Source organism: Lipophrys pholis (assembly GCF_963383615.2).
Source record: "Lipophrys pholis genome assembly, chromosome: 4".
Taxonomy (NCBI): domain Eukaryota; kingdom Metazoa; phylum Chordata; class Actinopteri; order Blenniiformes; family Blenniidae; genus Lipophrys; species Lipophrys pholis.
Window position 1 is genome coordinate 28,111,453 of NC_137637.1, and position 21,888 is coordinate 28,133,340.

The 21,888-nt window shown below is 41.2% G+C and overlaps 1 protein-coding gene across 5 annotated transcripts in view; it reads left to right on the plus strand.

Annotated features, from left to right (window-relative positions):
- The window catches only part of tead3b (TEA domain family member 3 b), a 35,207-nt gene that overhangs the window by 11,877 nt on the left and 1,442 nt on the right, over positions 1-21,888 (plus strand). Inside the window, exons 3-14 of one of the 5 annotated variants that reach the window (XM_080461047.1) lie at positions 5,165-5,419; positions 14,122-14,186; positions 15,686-15,748; positions 18,571-18,582; positions 19,429-19,554; positions 19,664-19,707; positions 19,912-19,968; positions 20,370-20,434; positions 20,769-20,905; positions 21,066-21,239; positions 21,395-21,538; positions 21,653-21,805. In XM_080461047.1, coding sequence (XP_080317173.1) covers positions 5,296-5,419; positions 14,122-14,186; positions 15,686-15,748; positions 18,571-18,582; positions 19,429-19,554; positions 19,664-19,707; positions 19,912-19,968; positions 20,370-20,434; positions 20,769-20,905; positions 21,066-21,239; positions 21,395-21,538; positions 21,653-21,805 — 1,164 coding nt within the window. In that variant the 5' untranslated portion in view covers positions 5,165-5,295. Of the gene's footprint in view, positions 1-5,164; positions 5,420-14,121; positions 14,187-15,685; positions 15,749-15,890; positions 15,954-18,570; positions 18,583-19,428; positions 19,555-19,663; positions 19,708-19,911; positions 19,969-20,369; positions 20,435-20,768; positions 20,906-21,065; positions 21,240-21,394; positions 21,539-21,652; positions 21,806-21,888 lie in introns of all 5 variants that reach the window. The other 4 variants (XM_080461048.1, XM_080461049.1, XM_080461050.1 and 1 more) reach the window with 4 other exon arrangements.

Here is a 21,888-nt window from a genome sequence, read left to right on the forward strand (position 1 = left end):
CTCTCCCGACCAACCAGCCCACCACCCACTCCTCCCATACACGCATCCCCTGGTCTCCTGTCCTTATTTGGGTAGAGACGTTCAGAGCGCTCAGTGGAGGCTGAGGGGGGAGGTTGAGGGAGGGAGGAGGGCGTTGGGTTGACACAAGGGAGGCAGGAGGAGAAACAGTGAGCACTCGCAGCCCTTTCTTAATAAGGACATGTCTGGAATTCAGGCCCCTCTCTCGGTGAAGAGCCTCTCTTTTGCAGCACCCCTCTCTCTCTCTCTCTCTCTCTCTCTCTCTCTCCCTCTCTCTCTCTCTCGCTCCCTCGCTCTCTCTCTCTCTCTCTTGAGCACAATTCCATGGGCACTCGGAGCTCCATCGAGGTCGTCTGATCTGTTGTGACGCCGCGCGCTGTTTGCTGCTCTTCGCGGCTCGCAGTGCAGGGGAGGTTTGCGGTGTTTTCTCTGCTATAATTGGAGATAAACAATAGGGCCTCCTCTCCCTCCTTCCCTCCCTCCTTCCCTCCCTCCCTCCCCCCCTCCCTCCCTCCCTCCCCCCCCTCCCTCCCTCCCTCCCCTGACTCCCTTCGATGAGCCATCAGCCTTTGATTACTTCACTGGAGCTGTTACCCCACAGCACCTGCACGAGTCATTGACCATAAACCCTGTGCTGTCTGAAAGACGTTTTTACAGCCAAACACGTAACGGGCCGCTGTTTCTTGAGAAGAACAAATGTTGCAAAACTACAGTAAATGAAGCTCAGTTGTCTCAGTAAAAATGTCGAGTTATGCACTTCAGCAGTGACGTTACATTAGCTTTCTATTTATTCTACTTCTGCTTTACAAACAGGACAGATTAGCTTTTCACTGGTAATATTTGTCATAATTACTTAATTGATTTCTTACACAAATATTGAATTATTTGAACAATACGCATCACAATTATCCTCAGCAGTTTTATTTTCAAGCTAAAACCTCAGGTATTTATTTGTACCAGTTTTCCCAATGTGAAGGTTTGACGCTTTTTTCTCATGATAGTGAAATTGTTGAATAAAAGCCATCCTCTGAAGATGTTATATTGGACATTTTATACACTTCGATAAAGGAAGTGATTATTTCAGGACTCAGATCTGAAGAGGAAAACAAAGAACATTCTGATCACCCTAATATGATCAATGACTGAAACAACAGACACTTTTAAATCCAACTATCCCAACTTGTTGTCAGGACTAAATCAGCTTGCGTTTCGGGTCACTTATCCCCTGCGAGTGATCATCCTCGAGATGCAGATTTGGACGCAGACACAATCTGGCAGACTTATGATTCAACTCCGGTCATTTGTAGTTGCACTCATTGGGAGCAATCCAGCCGTATGATCTGCGAAGGCCTGAGATGGATCATTTGAGCCGCTGATGAGTGCTCCGTTTCAGTGTTGAGTTTTAACACCGTGACCCTGCAGCAAAGGGCCCACCATAACCGATGACCTCTCGGCTAAAATTAGCGGCTCGACTTGTGGATATTTGTCAAACTCCGGTTTTGGGTTCAGTGACGGCCGGAGATTTAACGCCACATGTTGCGTGTTGTGGGATATCACTGCGGGAATAGTGTTGCATGCGCGCCGCTCGCCTTTGATCTTTTATAATTCCTGTTAAACGATGATGGGGAGGGAAGCGTCACTAATCCTTCGGCTCTGCATTTTACCAGTTTGTGGGCCTCGTGTGACTGTGGCGGTAAAGAGAAAAAAAAAAGAAAAGATTGCATGTTCCTACATACTAAGAACTAATCAGAAGGAATGAACTTTTATGAATGCGCTTCATGTCTGGATGAAAACATCTTGTTGACCGCTCAGATTATCGTTGATGATACTGTTTTTTAATCCCCTTTGGAAGTTTTCAAATGAAAATTCAGTTTTAAGTGGCTAAAACAAATGTTAAATGTTCCCATTTCACTTTTTGTCACAGACTCATGTGACTGATTAAGAATATTACTTTTAAAATGAGCATTCTCCTTGTGTTTCATGTATTAAGTTACCTTAAGGTCAAAAATGTTGTTTCTAAATTAAATAAAACATCGACTGCTCAGATTTGGTGTAAATCCTCAATAAAGTATCATCTGGATGAGATAGGATGAGGTGTTTTTCTGGTTTGGACTTTTGTGGTCCCGACTCAAAATTGTTAATTTGAATTGTATTTGGTTTTCATGATGGGGAATAGATAGTGTCAATTAAGGTTGAGGAATGTCCTTGAAAAATACTCCCAATAAGTAACTTATTCATATTCCGTCAGATGAATAACTCACCTATTAACAGTTTATTTTTATAAGTGTACCGACTGTTTTCGTAGTTTACTTACTTTACTTTTCACCTTGCTGTTTTTCTAGATGAAGATGCCCAACTGAAGGAATTATCCGCTGGGGTTAATGAAATTCCATTTTTATTCTATTACTTTTAAGAATCCCCAATATAGACACACGTGTCTTTTTCTTAAGGCTCAAGTGTTTTGCGTTCACTCCTCCCGACTAGATAGTCAGACACAGTTGTAGAGTATATCTTTCAGTCTGTGAAAAACACAGTATTTTATCGATTTAAAAGCTGGAAACTGACTAGCAAGTGTCCTATTTTGGTTTTCTTTGACACGTACAAACAACTTTGACAGCCTTTAATCAGGTTCACCATGCCCGTCCCCCCCATCCCCCCGTCCCCCCCCGAATGACACTGGAAAATCAATTGAAGTTGATCATGCTTATTTTGTTAGAGGACCAAGCAACACGTCAACGACTCAAGCCAGCACTAAATGTTTTCTTTGTCTGGTACTTCTCTTTTCGCTCTTATTGTCTTTGGAATCCAGAATTGAATAGTGTCTTAATGAACACTTCAAGTGTTGAGACTTGGTGTAATGATACTAGGAGGAATCATCATTATGAGATTGAAGTGGCGATGAAAACATGTGTTTTTGTGTTTTTCTGCATTTTCTGCTCAAGGCTCAACTTTTCTGAGTTCACGTCTCAGGATTTCTATCAGGCTCTCAACTTTATCTGTAATTAAAAAAAAAATACTATACTAATAACTTTATGTATTTAAAGGCTGAAGTTCAAAGCAAAAAAGTCAGTTTATTATAAGTTGTCATCTTATGTGAAATATACAGCTCTGAATGTCCAGTATATCTAGGAATTAGATTAATATATGTAGCCCACAGATTATTATTATTATTATTATTATTGAATTTGAGCAATGGCACTATGAAGACATTTCCAAATAAAACTTGTGTTATTTATCTTTTCATTTCTTTTAACAAACTCAACCTTTCATTTACTGAAGTTCCACAGTTATTGCTCTGACTTTCTGACCCTACTAAACCTCACAAAAGAACAAATCTTGGCTTATAATGATAATAATAATAAAAGTCTAAAAAGAAAAAAAATATGATCTGTGCTTTTTGCATTTTGCCATATAAACTGTAAATGTCCATATAATTTGATCATTTTAATTTACCGCAAGAACATTAATTTTTGGTGGAGTAGGTTTCTTTTTCTTTTATTTATCCGTTTTGACTTTTCTGTCTGTATCTGCAGAAATGCTAAAGCAGAAACACAAGCATCCTGGGAGGATCATGGTTACCTCATACGCGTCCATTTCTGAAACAATACAATGCTGAAGAGGCAGCTTGAAAAATACTTAAGATCTTTGCCTGCAGTCAGCCATGAGCCGACCACATTGGGACAAAGTTCCCAGACCACAAGAATTCTTTGAGGCCGGCGCTGATTAGTGAGGTCTTTAAACTTCATTTTATGGAATATCTTGAATTCATTTGGCCGTTTCGGAGACATAAAATCAAGGAAATTATAGTAATAATTACAGTTTGCGTTGTTTATTCATACAAATTTAATGGCGGTCGTAAAGAAAATGTCACAAAAAGTAGCGTCACACAGACGAACGACATCTCTTCTTATGTGGGACATGAACTAAAGCCTGCAGCAATGCACACGGTTACGCTTCGAGAAAGTTCAAAAAGAATCATTCCACTAAATGCTGTAAACTCATATGAAGTTTTATCAGGAACTCTCCTCAAGGTTCACTCATGTCTCGCAGACCACAAGTCCAAATGTATTTGTGGAGACAGACGGATGTAAGAAAAGGTTTGTCCTGTTCTGACCCGTCTGTGCAACACAAAGGATACCAGAAACTCACTCTTCCAACACAAACATATATAATAAAAAAAAGAAGGTTTTTCATTATTTTTTCACTGGCGGATTGCCTCCACACGTTAATGTCCCAAAAATAATATGTTCCAAGACAAATTATGCTGTGTAATTATATGTTGGAGCAAATCAAAGAGTTAGTTTTTATTGTTTGATAGTTTTACAGTCTCTTTGAACTGTTTCTTTGTTTGTTTGTTTTTTTTTAATACTATTTAGCATCATGCGTAGTTAGAACTGTGACCGCTAGGCTACATTTGATCTAGTTCAAGCCAGTATTCATTCACGGTAATACTAGCAGCTACTGCACATATGTTCTTGCATATATTTAAAGTAAATGTCTCATCCTGAGGATAAAGGAGCAGTTTGTGTCTCTGAGATGACAACATCAATTTTAAGAAAAGACTTAGTGGATCAGAGTTATGGTGGTCCCTCATTCAATAACCACTAAAAAGTATAATAAAAATTAAAAAAAAAAAAAAGCCAAACTTTGAAAAGAGAAAACTTCTTTTGCTGCTATAAACTTTCTAGCTTGCCCACCGTCTTTATTCTTTCTAAAGGTCGTCATTAAAACAAGTCAAAAATATATAGTTTGCTTATTTTGATGTTTGTGACACAGAAAGTCAGTCTTTGGATCAACATGAGAAGAAATGTGTTGGTTTTATTGTTTCCATAGCATTTAGTGACCATTAGAAAATATAATAAATGCTCTATATTTTGATACTATTCTCTCAAAACTACAACGCTTTACTTTCCATGGCTCCTCTTCCTGTGTGTCGCTGGGACTGTGTGTTCCTTGCCTAAGTTTTTTCTTCACTACAATGTTTCGGCAAATCAGATCAAAGAAGGTTCCGCAGCCTTTGTTAATCTGGAGTGTACTTAAAGTAGAAAAAAAAAAAAGAAAAAAGGCCTTTTTCACCTGAGGGTCACCGACATGAAATAAGCTGTTGTAACTCTATTTCAATGGTGACGACTTCTTTCTCCCACAGACCTCCTACAGATCCTTTGATATTGGGGCTCGGGGTCGGGCCCAGGGGGAGCCGCCACCATTGCGTCCAACGAGTGGAGCGCCAACGGTAGCCCAGAGGATGGGCTGGACGGGGACAATGAGGACAAGACCATGGACGGGGACGCCGAGGGCGTGTGGAGCCCCGATATCGAGCAGAGCTTCCAGGAGGCCCTTGCCATCTACCCTCCCTGTGGCAGGAGGAAAATCATCCTGTCAGACGAGGGAAAGATGTATGGTGAGTAAGAGAAGAGCAGCAATTACATGAAAGTGGGCTCCATAATGAGGGCACGGAAATGAGGAAACCTTCCATTCCTCAGACATTTGTGGCTGAGAGCAAAAGCAAATATGCGCCCTTATAACAAAACGGCCCAAAAAAAAAAAAAAAAAAAAAAGAAGCTTTTCTCCCTCTTGTCACATCTTCGACACGGAGGTGAATGTTTTCTTTCCACACGGAGCACTCTTTAACAAGTCTGTACCTGTTGTGCTGTGACCCAGGGGCAGGTTCTTCCAGTCGCACCAGCGCTCTCAGAGCTGGTTATTGCTGTCCTGAGAGCGGCTCGGCTCCTCTCCCCTTGATTTACACCTGACTTTTTCTTTTTTTTTCTTCTTCTTCACAGTCAGATTTTTGTACCCACTGTTTTACGACCTCCTCTCTTCCTTCGCTATGCGCTCAGTCGCAAAACCTTTTTTTTTTTTTTTTTTTTTTAAAGCATCTCTGAACGTCATGCAACCCCTTCCTCCCCACACCGGTATCGTTGCGAGAGTTTTACCTGCAGGCGGCTGATCGGAGCTGGTTTCTGGAAAAGTGTTGCGTTTGATGCTGTTTTTTTTTTTTTTTTTTTTTTTTTAAATGAACGATAATTAGCACAGCGGGAAACGAGGCTCGGGAACAAAAACATCGTGTCGGCACACTGTTCTGTGTGAGATTTTTTTAGACATCCATATGGTTTGAGAATAGTTCTGCTGTATCCTGCGGTGTGTTCATTAAAGTGCAGGTGTTGAGCCCTCGATGTCCTGAAAAAGATCCAGATGGATATGTTGGCAATTTGTTCGTCAGAATCATTGGCATCCAGGTGGTGGAAATTGAACACACTTGGCTTTTATTATATTGATCTCGCTTTCCCGTTCCAAGTGTTGAGACGATCCTGTTTTAATTAGGCCGGGCGTTTCAATGTTGTGGCTCCCAATGCAACATGGAAGGAAATTCCACAAAAAAGAAATGGAAGCGCAATAAGTGCCGTCGGTTTGTACCGACGGGGTGAAAAATATGTATAAACCACATTAATCAAGAGAAACGTCAGTTCAAGAAATATTAGTTACACTCTACTGATTCTTGGGTATTTATTGTAGCAGAAATAAGTATTTTCGTTTTGTAAATAAGCTTCTTTCTACAACAAATCTGCACTAACATGACTGGGATTAAGCCTCTGGTGTTCAGTTTTAGTAGCCGCCTTCGCCCGGAACATTCAAAGATTGTCGATCAAGTCTCAAGGAAGGTTTTGAGAATCGGTGGAGGTCAGGTAACGTCACTCTGACAACACTTGTGCTGATCCGCTGGCGAGGAAACATACCGAACCACTGTGAGGAAGATGTAGAGGTAATCTTTTGGAAGTTAAAAAGAAAACATCATTTCGTGTATGTAATTGGCATAAGTGCTTCCTTCAAATCCAGGTTGAAGAGGGTGGCCCAGACCCCTCTGCCCCCCGCCTGTGATTTCCACTTATGTTCGCCAGTTAAACGTTGACCTTTTTTGGCTGTGCCCTCAGCAAACCTCTTTGGGTTTTCTGGAGTTGTGACCGTTTCGCCGTTGTAACTCAACTCCCTCCAGTCACGCTTTGTAAAAACATTTCCGTGCCCTCCAATTAACGCCCATCTCGTCCGCAGAAAGTTGAAATCAATTCCTGCTTCGGTGTGACCATAAAAACCAACAGTCGCGGCCACCAGCGAGTCGTGTGCATTTTAGAAGCGTTGGTGCTTGTTTTTTGACTCTTGACGTCAGACGGGATTCTTTCATTGTGATTCATTTAAAAAGGAATCTCGGCCTCGCATTTGAATTTTGGAGGACGGGCACATACCGGAGATTACTCAGCTACCGTTGCAGCTTCGATCGTGACTCTAAACCTGATTTGAAAAGCTAAAGAGCAACTGAACGAGTTGTTAATTGAGCTATTCCACTACATCCACGCAGAATCGGCCTTTGTTTGAATACATTCAAAATTCCTATTTGCATGGTTGGTTTTGTTCTATATTATTTTTTTCTCATCTCGCAAACATTTCTGGCTTTGTAGAGCATTGTGCATTGAATATTGTGTCTGTGCTGATTGTTGTTTGGACCAATTAAGACTTTTAATACCAACCTCAGATCCTTTTTTGTTTTTCAGAAACACAAATCCAAAATGTATTTATTTTCTTCGGCAAAGTTATTTTAAACACAATACCTATACGTATAATTCCACCTAAAAGGTGCACATAAACAAAAATTGGGAATACTGGATCGCATTAGCAACACAACTACTTTACAACAGGCTTTTAATCTGATGTTGTATTTCACACATTAAGAATAAGTGCTTTGAAGCCAACTTTAAATTTGCCTAAATAACATCTCCGTCCTCTTTAGCGGGGTGGTGTTGTGTCCCGGACTCCTCGCATTTGTCATGAGAACGTCAACAAAGAGGCAGACCGTGCACAAACCTGCCCCCTTAGCAACAAACTGTCAGGACCCCTTTTAGAGGCCTGTTTTTTTCGAGGGCACTAAACACCCTCTCCACTTACAATAAGTCATTTGAGGCCCTGCTGGCAGAGCCGAGGCATGCCCCAGAAGAAGCCTTCTCACAAGGTGATTACCTCAGACATCTAAAAGCTGCCCTGACGTGGGCTTAGGGGAATGTTAACGATTGCACTGTATGTAATACTGTCTACCTTGCAGTCTCAGACTCCCAGTGGCTTCCAAAAACAGACAAGTCATCCCACCCAATGGGATTTCCACTTTTTTCTGGCAGGATCTTTTTTTTTTTTTTTTTTTTTTTGCAGTTGGTGGGAAACCTTTGCAAATTTCCATTAGCGAGTGTACGGCTTTATACATGTGTGTTCTTCTCTGCTTCACAAGCCTGTCTAGACTTCCCAGTAGCATTTCCAGTCATCCACATTGCTCAGGGGTGACAAAAAGTTCAAAGAAGTGTAACACTCAACTTTAATAAGTCACATGTGGTAATAATTACTGCAAAATGGGAACAGTCAAAGAAGCACAGCCCGATAATGTAACAGCCGTGGGTTATAGTGAGGCTATATCTTAGTGTTATTGTATATCAGAAACAATTGATATAAATAGTGCATCATATCATAATAGAGCTATCTCTTGTGTGTGTGAGTGCGTGCGTGTGTATGTGTGTGTATTCCATGTGCTGCTCTGATGTCTGTACAGTCAGTAGCTCTACCGTAAAGCTGATTTGCAATAAAATAATGAACAATACTGAACTGTTTCATCCCACCGCAATATCAGAATATCAAAATGTGTCGGCATCGCTTGAAATGTATCCGCATGCAATCTACTCGTTCTGCAACCACACATTAAAAACTGTCAAATGTTGGTCCGAGGTTTACCTGTTCAAAACTGATGTTTTAACAACTGCTGTGCCAAAATAAAAGCAACTGCTGCAGGTCAGCTGCGATGGGCCGTGTCCCGAATGAGCGCCGTCATTTAGATGCAGCACAAGACAAAACTTTGTGAAAGTTGTGTTGTTGTTAAAGTAGTTTTCTCATGGGAGTCTGATGAAACAAATTTAAGCTTGGAAATTTGCAAGGAAATCAAACGATAAAATATGTAGTCATCTGACAGTGATGTGCAGTGATGTGATTAGTTTTTGTGAGACTTTAGCAGCTGGTTTGCTTAAGTTTTCCTGAAAGCTTGAACTCAAACAACAGCTGATGACGAGTCGGTCCAATGTCGCAAAATATACTCGGCAACACTTGTGAAGATAGCAAAATGTACACATATTTGAAGATAACATTTCTTTAAATACGTTGAAGAGTGTTTATCCGCTGATTCAACAGGCACAGATACAATATCCACCTTAAAATACCTCAATGTTATTTTTGGCTTTTTGTTTTTTTAAACGTAAGCATGCATTAGAAAAAAGTAAATAAATTGTTAATAATTGAGCTTTTCTTCTTTTGTGGCTTTAGTTTTAATTTACAGTGGTTCAAGCTGAGCTATGCTAAAAACAAAGGTACATATATGAGTCAATTTGTCCATTAAACAAACAATTTTTTTGATTTCCCTTCATGAATTTCTAAATACACAATTGCAGATAAAAAAAAAAAAAGAAAAGTTAATTCATATTAGTGGATAAGCAGACATTACATTCAAAGAATACCTGAAATAATCATATAATAGTTGTCACTTTTCAGTTCAGAGGAAGTATCTGGAAAAAGATTGCGGGCAAGAATGTTGCCTGTCTTGTTTTGTCTTTGGGGTTGTGCTGACATGTTGTTCACCTGCGTTTTCTGGCCTCGGCAGGTGTGTCAAACCCTAAGCACACACCTTTTCCCCTCTCAGCCCTGCAGCTGTCACTAATGCAAAGCACTCTGGGTATGCAAAAAAAAGAGACAGATTTAGATGCTAGAGGGCGTTTCATGTGCGCGCTGACCTTTACAGACTGCATTGAATGAGAAGCAGGTTCAGTTCATGTGCACAGAGGGAAATGGGGGGTGGGGGTGGTGGCCAGGCTGCGACGATGACTGAGCAGGCCCGGTGCTTCCCTGTCAGCCCCCTCACTGAGATGTTAGGAATGTTTTCAGTCATGGCTGAGCAGTATGTTAGCAATTTAGGATTACCTCAATGTTATGAGAAGGGAGGAGGGAAGAGAAAAAGGGTGTAGAAAGCGTTCAGCTGAGAGATGGAGCGAGGGAAGAGAGAGTGTGTGTGGGAAGGGGTGGGGGTATGTGCAGTGAAGAGAAAGTACCTTTTTGCTCACTATCTTAACGTAGAAGTGGAAAATTCCAGTGGTCATGTAGTAAAAGAAAAGATAGGCGTGTCCTGTCAGAGAAGAGGTTAAGAATGGCAGCCTGCAGCCATCTGAGTGGGTGTTGAGCAATCAACAAGGGAGTCGTGAGCAGTTGGAGACAGGCTAAAGAGATGGAAAGAGCTAGTGTGTGTGTGTGTGTGTGTGTGTGTGTGTGTGTGTGTGTGTGTGTGTGGAGGGGGGTGGGGTGGGGGGGAATTAGATACGGAGAACAATGACACTGCATGCAATTGTAAAACAAAAATGTCTGTTTGCATGCACCTGTCATGATCTCCTGCTGTGTGGACCGCTGTCTCTTTGAGCCCCTCTGACATGTCAAGTCTGAGCAGATGTTGGCTGCAGACTGACAACAGAGAGATTGTGTGTGTTTTTTTTTTTCTTTTCTCCGATGCAGTTCGAACCAACAAAGTTGCCAGCTAATATAACCAGTCCTACTGGGTTGTTTAGTAATGAAAGAGCAGGCAGATGTACCAATTAACTGCAAAACGCGTGGCTGCATCATACCATGGATCCTTGCGTTCACAGGCATTTCTTTGTCATATTTCTTTTTTTTCTTTTTTTTTTTTTCTCGATTACCTTTGTCTTTGTTTGCTGCTATACATGAAAGTTTTCGTCTGAAAAGTGACCCTCTTTATCTCAGCAATGGAAGATCCTATTAAGTTAACCTCTTTATTTGGCTTTAGGATTAAGTTAACACTGAAAATACATCGTAAGCTCTGATTTATAAATGCTGATGGGAGGCGTTTGATGAAGTATTTGAGACTTACTGACTCAGTTCTTTCAATGGTTTCCTGTAACCGGAAAAGTTTGTTTCTTTACATTAAGTAAAATAAAAAACAGCGTCAAAACGTTTTCATGTTATCGCCCAGTCACAGCCTGTCAGTAAACACGTAAGTTCTGGTTTTAAATCATCACATTTCATTTTTAGTCAAGATTGTTGGATTTGAAGCTTAAACATACGTCTATGTGACGTGATGCTGGTATTTAACATTATCCCCTCCTCAGCTTCTCCTACCGCAAATAAATCAGGTCAAATCTTTTGACTAAAGACTCTTTTGCGAGACTCTTTAGTCAAAATCATGCAAACTTTAAAAAAAAAAAAAAAAAAAAGTCTTGTGAAACAGAAGATTTTCAGTTGTGCTGTTTCCAAACTGTACTCCATAAATAAAGTTGCGTTGCTCGATTCGGAAACATCCCTATGCTTTTTGCGACACACGCACCTCTTCCTCATATACTCATGAACCTTTCTGATCTCTGCCTAAGAGCGTGACTCAACCGTAGAACTCTTATGATCCCTTCTCAGGTCCCTTTAACTAATGATTTAATTCTCAGTCTTATGTTTGATGCATGCTGATGCACGTGTGTACACTGCATCTGTCTGTTTTCATTCTATTTTTTTCTGTTCATGGTGAGTTAACGCCATCAGATCAACCCCACTGCACACTGTACTCTTGTGTAAACTCCCCATGTTTACACACCTGTTGTGAGGTGGTTCATATCGTCTCCAAAATCCCACTTAGTCTGATACCATACCCTGAACCAAGGCAACTTTATTTGTTTTGCGCGTTTCAGCAAAAAGACAATTCAAAGTGCTTAAAATCAATCTGAAGAGAGTTGGAATAATAACAAGAAATGTGAATAAAAAGGAGAGATGAAACAGAAAGGCATTATTTTGAAATAAAAGATATTAAAACAAAACAAAGAATATAAAGTAAATCCAAATAGAGATACAGTGCGACAAATACGAGAAAAAGAAAAGTCTCACCTGTGTAGTTTTTGCTGCGTATAACATCTCCTCTGCTCTCTCCTCTGGGAATTAAACATTTTATTATGTTTAAAACAAACTCCAATCTGCTGCTTCCACAAACAAACAAAAAAGTCTGCAGTCTCATATTTATCATGAAGTTTCTCATTCATACTTTAAACTGCTTCTCCAACCACCAGCTGTCACTGGATCTCTCACGTTGTCTGACTTCACTATTGTTCAATATTTGTTTGTATAAACCGTTGAGCGGGGTTCTATCAATTTGAAAAAAGAAATTCTCAACACAAACCAGATGTTTTCTCAGCTCCAAAGCAAACAACTTCACTGTCTTTGAGTAAAACTTTCTTTTTTAATTATATCACTCTATATCATTCTGTTCCACACAACACTGAAAAATGAAAACAGCTGGTTTCTTAAAATCTTGACATTGTCATTAATTTAAAATGAAGATTCTTTGATTTACTCAGCCTGAAAGTCCTGAAAATCGCTCTCGTTCCAGATCATTATTTTCTGTTGTCGAACCTGTTGCGCCTTGTTCACAGTGTCTCTGTAATTTTCGATGAAATATCTGTGAAAATCACTGCAGAAATATGTGGTTGGGGCAGTGCCGGGTGCTTTACACTCCCCCCCAACCTTCCCCCCACCCCCCTTGTGTGGAGCTGAAGAGATTGAGAGTGACAGTTGGGTGGGGGTCGAACTGGCATTGTTCTCTTACTGCCATCCTCTGCTGGGACGGCCGGCAGCAGGTGCTGCCGTCCGTTGACTGCGGGGTCACACTGTGGTGTTGTTTTGGGAAAAGGGCCGCTTTGCTGCCAGGTGGCAGTTGTTGGCAGAGACAGTTATGGCTTTGTGTTTCCTCCAAGAGTTACTGGCCTTTTCAGCTGCCCCCTTTGCCCCTCTGAACGACGACCCCCTCCACCCCCCAGCCCCGCCGCCCGACCCCTGCTTCTCTCCCGGAGCTGGAAGTGCATGTATGTGTTCACCCGAGCTCTGGCTGTGTTCGCTCGCTCAGGCCAATCAGACTGGCTAGCACAGATGTGACAGGCTTCCAGGAATGCGAGGAATGCGGAGGCGCTGGAGCGGGTGTGTCCATCCTTGGCCCGGGGCGGAGGAGGAGGGGCCACCGCAGTATCGGCAGACAGTTCAGCCCCTTCTCTGCTGGCCGATTGCCTGAGCTGACTGGCTGGCGGGTACGGCGAGTGCTACAGGCCGGCAGGAGATGGCCCGCAGTACTTTTATGGTAATTGCACTAACCGGGGCCTTCTGGAGGCCAAGTGCTAAAGAGTGTCTGAAAACAAAACAAAAAAAAAAAAACAGAACTCGTTTCTCCTGTCATTATGTGTCTGGGGAGATGTGGAACCTCTTCCACACTGTATCGGGCTATTGTGTGTGCGTCGGCACTGCGTGTGTTGAAGGAGGCACGTCTTGACCAGTTTTGCTGGTGTAACTTTCTGTCAGCAAGTTTTTAGAAGAGTCTGGGCTCATTATTCATAATGATACAGCGGTTCAACCTCTCCCTTTGGCCCAAACTTTTAGCCACAGCAACCAACAGTAAGCGTGACTTGGCAGGGACGAAAAAGACTGATGGACCGATCTCCCCCTGAAGACCACATAATGACGCTTTTTGCACTTCATATAGACATACAAAAAATAAAAAGAAGATTTTTGCATGATGGCAAAAAAAAAAAAAAAAAGGCAGCGTTGGGTAAATCTGAAACTTTGCGCATGAAAGTCCAGACGAGCAGTGTTGTTCTCTGCACAACCTGTTTGTGCAGAATGTCGAGTGTAAGTGTTAAGTCTTGAAAAACATGGATCTGTTTTCTAAGCTCTCTGTAATTAGGCTACAAGACTATGTGAGCACACTTTACACAAGTGTGAAATGAGCTAATAAAAAACCGTCGGGTTAATAAATGTAATTCCTGGTTTAGAAATGACCTAGAGGAGATGTTGTGGCCTCCGAGTCCTGGTGAGAATGTTTAACTGGGTCCGGTAAATGTCACACTCTTTTTTTTTTTTTTCTTTTGAATTTACCTCTGAATTATAGAAATAACAATACTGCCACCTTCTGTCCAATTTACAGCATTACTACCAATCGCCATATATTCAATATATTACTGATTTTTCTCTTTATAATCTGCTTTATGTACACAGGTCGCAATGAATTGATAGCACGGTACATCAAGCTGAGGACGGGAAAAACCCGAACAAGAAAACAGGTAAATGAGTTTGATTAACAACCGTGTCTGCGTCTCAGCAGATCTGCATGATGTTTTAGTTACTGACATTTCTACATGTAATGAACTAACCCGGCGAAAAACGACGGCGTTTTAACAGTTTGCATAGTTCCTTGCAAAATATGTAATTTCGAGCAAGTTACTTTAAGGGATAAGTTTGGTTTTATTGCCAACAAATTACTGAAAAAAAACAACTTTGTTTTACCATCTCAAGCTCCATGTAGAGTTTTCTAATCTTCACATATGTGTGCAAAACATTTAAATCATTTAAATTAACTGGTTTTCATTTGTTTGGGTAGAGTGGCTGCTGGGAAACATTAAAGCTTCAGTTTTTAGTCATTTGTATTCACAGATTTGCACAAACTCGGATTTTCAAGGCAAAAAAAGAGACTGAAATAACCCACAGCTTGCATGAAAAGTGAAAATATGTGGTTGCGGCCGCAACAAGAACAAGATTGATGTTTTTTTACAAAGGACTGAACAACAGGGATATATGATTGTAGGGTAAAAGCTCTTTTAATTGTTTGTCGTGACTGGGAAACTCTAGGATTCCCAGTTTTGGTCATTTAATATAACGAGTTGTTATAGAGGAAAAAAATAAGGAAATGATCAGAACATCATCACCTCGAATACATTTTTAACAAACTAGACAAAATCCTGAATCCTGAATCCCCCTGTGTGTTGGTCCTTTCTTAAAAACATCAAACTGACAACAGGTGAGAATAAAATCCTAATTCTAATTAATTAAATAGCAAATAAAAGAGCTTTTTCACGGCTCGTGCTTTCATGAAAAACCGCTGTAAGAGTGTGGATTTATTTTCCTAGTCTGGCTTAGTAATAGTCATGTGGTTGTATCTGAATAATGATGGGAGTGTCACTCATGTCTCCTCATATTGAGCTCCTCGACCCCTGGATGATTTCCCAGCTGTCCCTCAGTTTACCATCGTTAAATCAGCTCACTAGAAGGGAACCTGCCAAATAAATGAGTCTGTTCACGTGAACGCGTAACAATTATCAGCTCCTTTAAGGCAAGTTTGGGTTTTGGTTGTTGAACTTGTGTGCAAGTTGAGGGAAAATCGGAGCATTAAATGTCAACTCACTGCCTATGTGAACACACTATTATTTTATGAGTAAATTTGATCTTCATATTAAACCATCCTTATCCTTTAAAGCAACTTTACTGTTCCTGTTAACTGTTGAGATCTATTAATGTGTTTGTAAAGACAATACACCTCTGTACCGGCGTGGAAGTGTGTGTTCGTGTGTGTTCGTATGTTTGTGTGTGTGTGTGTGTGTGTGTGTGTGTGTGTGTGTGTGTGTGTGTGTGTGTGTGTGTGTGTGTGTGTGTGTGTGTGTGTGTGTGTGTGTGTGTGTGTGTGTGTGTGTGTGTGTGTGTGTGTGTGTGTGTGTGTGTGTGTGTGTGTGTGCGCATGTTTTTTTTTTTTTTTTTTAAGCTGAAAAACTGTTTCACACCCCTTTAGGTGTCTAGTCACATACAGGTGTTAGCACGGAAGAAAGTTCGTGAATACCAGGCGGGTATAAAGGTAGGCGCCGCCGACCGGCCTCCCGGCAACACGGACTGGGCGTCTCTTTCCTCTTTGGTTACGGCTTCTCCTTTTCTTCCCCTGTCTCTTCTCTCCCTGTCTCCTTTTCCTCTTCCCTCCTCTCGGCTATTCTTCTGTGCAGGTTTCTAGCCACTTGCAGGTTCTCGCCCGGAGAAAATCTCGCGAGATCCAGTCAAAGCTAAAGGTATGCGCTTCACCGCGGCCTCGGCTGGGCTGATAAATGCTTGGCTTTGCACTGACCAGCTGATTTGTGAACGTGATTATCGGCCCTTGTCTTGATGTCGGGGCTGCTTCTGCAGTAGGTTGTTTTGCCACTTTTGTAATGTAGAAATTAGGAGTTAGTTCCCTTGAAACAACGAGTCAATTCTTGCTCCCTTGCTGTGCATGCAGACCACCAACTACGCTTTTCTAACCCACGCTGCAGGTCAGAAGTGTTTCAAGTTCAGATCTAATCCAATTTCTAAAATTAAAGCACATTTTCTAGCTCTCCACCCTCCCCCGTTTGTATGAATGTCACACAAACTGCATTGATAAGCCCATTGAGCGATTGTTTAGTTGTGCATGGAGCGCCAGCTTTGGATTTATCTTTTGCTCGCCATGCTTCTGCAGCACACTGTACCCCTCTGGGACTTCTTCTTCTTCCCCTGATGCTCCTCTGACTCTGATATTCTAAGCTCCTACTCTTTGTCTTTCACTTTTGTCATCATGAGACTCATGCTGACCTGTCTTGTAATTCTCTCTGATGTCGTCATGCCTTTTCCTTTTTTTTTGTTCTTTTATTGTTTTTCACATATATATATATAAGTAATGCATATCCTGCAGCATACTAAAGATACTGAGACATCCTGTAGTGCTAACTTGAACTCAAATTAACCCCGTAATGTAGTAGACTAATCCTCTAAGGCGATGGTTCCCAACCTTGGATGCGGGACCACCGTTTGAGCCTCAGAGGCCACATTGGTGAGCTGAGGGTTTGACCTGGTATGAGACGTTCCTTAAAAAAAAAGACACTTAATTCAATTTAGACCAGATCTGGGAAACTTCAGTCATTTCATTGAGATTGCTAAAGCACTTGGTCGGTGTGTCTGCCAGAGTTTGGCTTCATTGTAATGCTTTTAAAACCCCATCAGAAAAAAAAGGGTGTACAGCTTTACGGGGATAAAAAGGTTGGGAGCCATTTGCTCTTTGGGACGCCACAATCGACTGCACACATTTGATTCACTAAGGCTATTTAGAAAAATAATAATCCACCTGTTATAGGTGAGACGTTTCAGTTGTGTATGTTATGCAGTTTGCCCAGTAATGATTGTTGCAATACCCTAAATTAACATAAATGCATCAGTATCCACATATAAACCGCATTATTATCTTTTTATGAGTATATTTCCAACACAAAGTATAACCGTGATCTGAAAATGACATTGCAAAACCTTTTTGAAGACATTTTTTAAAATGCATCTCACAAATGTGGCATAATCTTTTGGGAAAAGTGACACTAATTCTAACATTTAAGAACATATAAACTCTTTTATTAAGAAATATTTGGACTTGTGTACAATATGTCTAATGTAAAAGCATTTTGTAACAGTGTTTAAAATAAGTGCTATACAAATAAAGTTATTATGATTATTAATGCAGAAAGGTTCATAGGAGGATCTACAAGCATCACTGCATTGGTGCATACTCCTTTAGATCATATATGTTATTTATTTATATTTCTTGTCTCGATAATTACACTGATGGACCATAGGGACTTTTTTGTTGATCAGAAAACATCAACCTTTTATGCAGACACGTCACAGATTGCATAATCCCTTTATCCGTTTGTTTATCTTTACGTTAATATTCACATTTCCAACCCTTTTAAAAACACATATTTTGCACTTTATCATAACATCAAGTTCTCTTAATGTTCAGTCGACGTTCATGATGTCATGCATTCACATATTTCATTGCTCTCATCTCTATCGTTTATAACCCCATACATTTTAAATGGCTATTAATTTGCAGTTTTTTTTACTACAATAGGTTTCCATAGTTGCAGTGCAAAGTATTTTGTCCACTGGAGGAAACTTATGTTGTCCAAGGACATCTGTAACAAACGGACAGGCACAGATTGGAATCAAACCAATAACTTTTCAGTGGTTGAGCAAACAGGACCTGACCCGAAGCCCCTTGTTTTAAATACTGAATAAACTTTTACCTGCTGCCTCTTATTTCAAGGTTATCTGGCCTTCATGAAATACAAGTACTTTATGTGTTGCGGGGGGGGGGGGGGGCTGCGGTTTGACGTGCAGATGGTGAACTTCATGAGCTCAAGCTATTTTACAGCATCAGCTGAACAAACATGAAGTTAAAAAAAACAAAAAGTGCAGCAGCTGAGATGGACACTGCATGTGAAGTACCAGCTGCACGTCTGACGTAATACGCTGAGGGCTTGTGCAGCAATAAACCTCAGAGGATGTGACTTCCTTCAGATTTTCATTCTGTTGAGTGGACGGAGTGAATGGAGAAAACAGACGCTCGCCTAATCTTTTGCTTTATTGGAGTCTTTTTACAGCATTTTACTGCTGTCCAATAAAATAAAGAAGCTGTCTAGTGTTTCCCTTCAGCCCCCCCACTGAACTTCATAACTCTTCCGCCAGAGCAAACTGTCACTCAAGACCATTATACAAAAATAGATTATCATCGCAGGTTTTAAAATGCCCATCATATTTATGTTGCCCACCAAAACTTAAAAGAGTCTCAACACATGATTTAGAGCTGCACAATACTAATGGTTTTTCTCTTTTTTGATTCAGGCGATGAATTTGGTAAGTGAATCTGACTTGTGCAATATGCTTCCCTCCTCCCCCTTTGTTTGGCAGCGTCAATGCACTGTCCCTTTGCTATGGCCCTCTGCTGGCATGGCATATCCCACCTCCCCCATGTTGCTGTCCTGCAATGTAGCAATGCTTAGGAAACAGACACACTCTGAAGACAGTGCTGCTGCCGCTGCTGCTGCTGCTGCTGCTGCACACCCTGCCTGATGTAATCTCCCCGCAGCCTTTGCCAAAAGTCCAAGTCTTGCTTGCTTTGCATAAGGTGTCATTCTTTGATTCGGGCTCTCATTTCTGAGGCATCTCTTCTTTGACATTAAAAAGTCACAGATTAACAGATTAGAAGTGTCTCTGTTTACAAAAATAAAAAATAAAAAAATACAAATAGTGCAATACAGCTCAAAATGAAAGCTCCACACATAAACGTTTGGCACATTTAGGCTTGATCAGAGTTAAACTTTTTATTTCAGAAATTTTTTTGCTTGGAGATTGCACAACCTTTCATTTCTTTCTTCTTCCTGGTGCTCCTGATAACTCACTGACCTTCATTTTATTAAAGCAATGCCACTTCCTCTTCTCTGTCCTCATCTCTGCTTTATTCTTTATGAGCCCGCTCTTCCATGCAAACAGAATGACAGCAATGTAACAGCGTTACCACGTACTTTACATTTTGCTTTACATTTTATTATGAAGGTATGCTCATAATCAAGCAAAAAAATCACATGATTGATGCTGCTTTTTATTTCAGATCGCATACTGAAGTAGATTTTTTTTTTTTCTTTTTAGCTGTATTGCCACCTTGTGGTTGACTCGCCTCATTTCTCCTCTGTCAAATTGTAGGATCAGGCATCTAAAGACAAAGCCCTGCAGAACATGGCAGCACTGTCATCAGCACAGATTGTCTCCCCGAGTATGATGAAGAATCATCTTCCTCCATTGCCTCCTGCCCCATACCAGCCAGTCAGAGTGAGACCTTCAATATTTCTATTGGAATTTATGGCACATGAATATATTGTTGTTGTTTTTTGTTTTCAGTGGAAAAGAAAAGTGACACTAATTGTTTTTTACTCTTTAGTTCTGGCCTGGTCCAGTCCCAGGACAGCCTGGACCCTCTCAGGAGTGAGTAAAACCCTCAAATGAACACACCAGACCCTTGTGGCGTAACCTCAGAAGCTCAGAGGAGCAAAAGTGGTTGTAAATGTATATATAAGTGTGAGCGATATAGGATAAAGTTAAAGAGCGAATTAGTGCAGAGCCAAGGTTTCTTTGTTTGAAGTGAATATTGCAGGGCGTGTTTAACAAAATCACATTTTTGCACACCAGGCTGGTTCTAGATCTCAACCCAGGAAGGACTCCTGGGCTTGGCCGCACCAGCCATGCGTAAGTTCTCCCTAGCTGAAGTCCAGCTGTGAGCACAAAGCAGCACTAACTCTTCTTCACAATGTACTCAACTGTGTTTCACGCTCTGATGTAAACCACCACCAGGCAAAAAAAACCCAAAGTGCTTCACATCCAGTTGAGAAGAAGAGGAATTCTCTCAGTGTTGGATGACTCACCCCCCCACCCCCCACCCCAAAAATAAAGATTAATTTGAATCTGAAATTGAACTATTGCTGCTTTGCTTCATTATGAAGCAACGACGCAGGTGGACTTACGCCTAGCTGGTGCTGCAGCACACGCTTAAACTTTGACACTAACACCTTTGCGCACAAAGACGAGCAACCTTGTGCCACAAATGTCTGACACGCATGTCTTTGTCTTATTTATTTGTTTTCTTTCAGTATCAAACCTTTTGCACATCCCCCATACCCCAGCCTATCAGGTCCTGTACAACCATCCATACCAAGTAAGCGGGCACACAGCGAAAGGAGAAACAATGTCGTTGTTTTTGTTTGTTTTCTTTACTTTTCAGGGACCATGTACAAAATAAACTTTATCTTAAAGAAAAGATGCTTTGTACCAGATTTAGCCATCTGCAGTCCCCGGACAGGAACACAACATTACAATATATATTACAAATAGAGCCTAGACTAGCGTTAGTAGCATTAAAATTCATCACCTGGCTTACTCTGGCTAAATCGTATGCAATACATTATACAAACAACACAACGGACAGGAACACAATATTACAAAACACGTGTGGTTTATTTGTGTTAAGGTTTGTGTGTTTGCTGCTGCAGGTTACGAGCCCCTGGCGCCCCCTCCGCCACCAACTGCCACTGCAGTGCCGGTGTGGCAGGACCGGACCATCGCCTCCTCGAAGCTGCGGATGCTGGAGTACTCGGCCTTCATGGAGGTCCAGAGAGATCCAGACAATGTGAGCTTATCACCCACGGGGGCCTGCTTTATAATTTAGACTTGGATAACGTAAAAAATAAATAATAAGAAGAATATGGTTTATTAAGCACATCAGAGAAACAGTTCAGTTCTTCTTTTCTCTGAATTAATTTTCTCTGGTCTGATTTTCTCGACTGCAGTACAGCAAACACTTGTTTGTCCACATTGGACAGACCAATCCCTCCTATAGCGATCCGCTCCTGGAAGCTGTGGACATACGGCAGATATACGACAAGTTCCCTGAGAAGAAGGGCGGCCTCAAAGAGCTGTACGAGAAAGGACCCCAGAATGCCTTCTTCCTTGTGAAGTTCTGGGTGGGTTATTATTATTATTATTATTAATATTAATGTTAATATTATCATTATACTTGTCTTCTACGGTAATGCAGTTTGTGCTTTGTGAAATCCATTCATTTTATAATCTAAAAATGTCTTTATGTCAGTGCACTGACCAGCTATGTGAATTGCAGGCTGACCTGAACAGCAGCGGCATGCCGGATGGCCCAGGCTCATTCTACGGCGTCAGCAGCCAGTACAGCAGCATCGAGAACATGACGATCACCGTCTCAACCAAAGTCTGCTCGTTTGGCAAGCAAGTGGTCGAGAAAGTCGAGGCAAGAGCAGCGCTCCAGTCATTTCACAGACGTGTGTTTGAATTGTTGTTGTTTTTTTTTTTTTTATTGATTCCGGTGATTGTGACTCTGCGGTTGTGTGTCTGTGTGTTGCAGACAGAGTACGCACGTCTGGAGGGAGGAAAGTGTGTTTACAGGATCCACCGCTCTCCGATGTGCGAGTACATGATCAACTTCATCCACAAACTCAAACACTTGCCTGAAAAATACATGATGAACAGTGTTCTCGAAAATTTCACTATCTTACAGGTAAAACACCGTCGGAGTCGGCCGAGAAAATATTTGCGTGTAAATCTTTGTACTACTGTGACTATGGCTCCTTTAGGTTATAA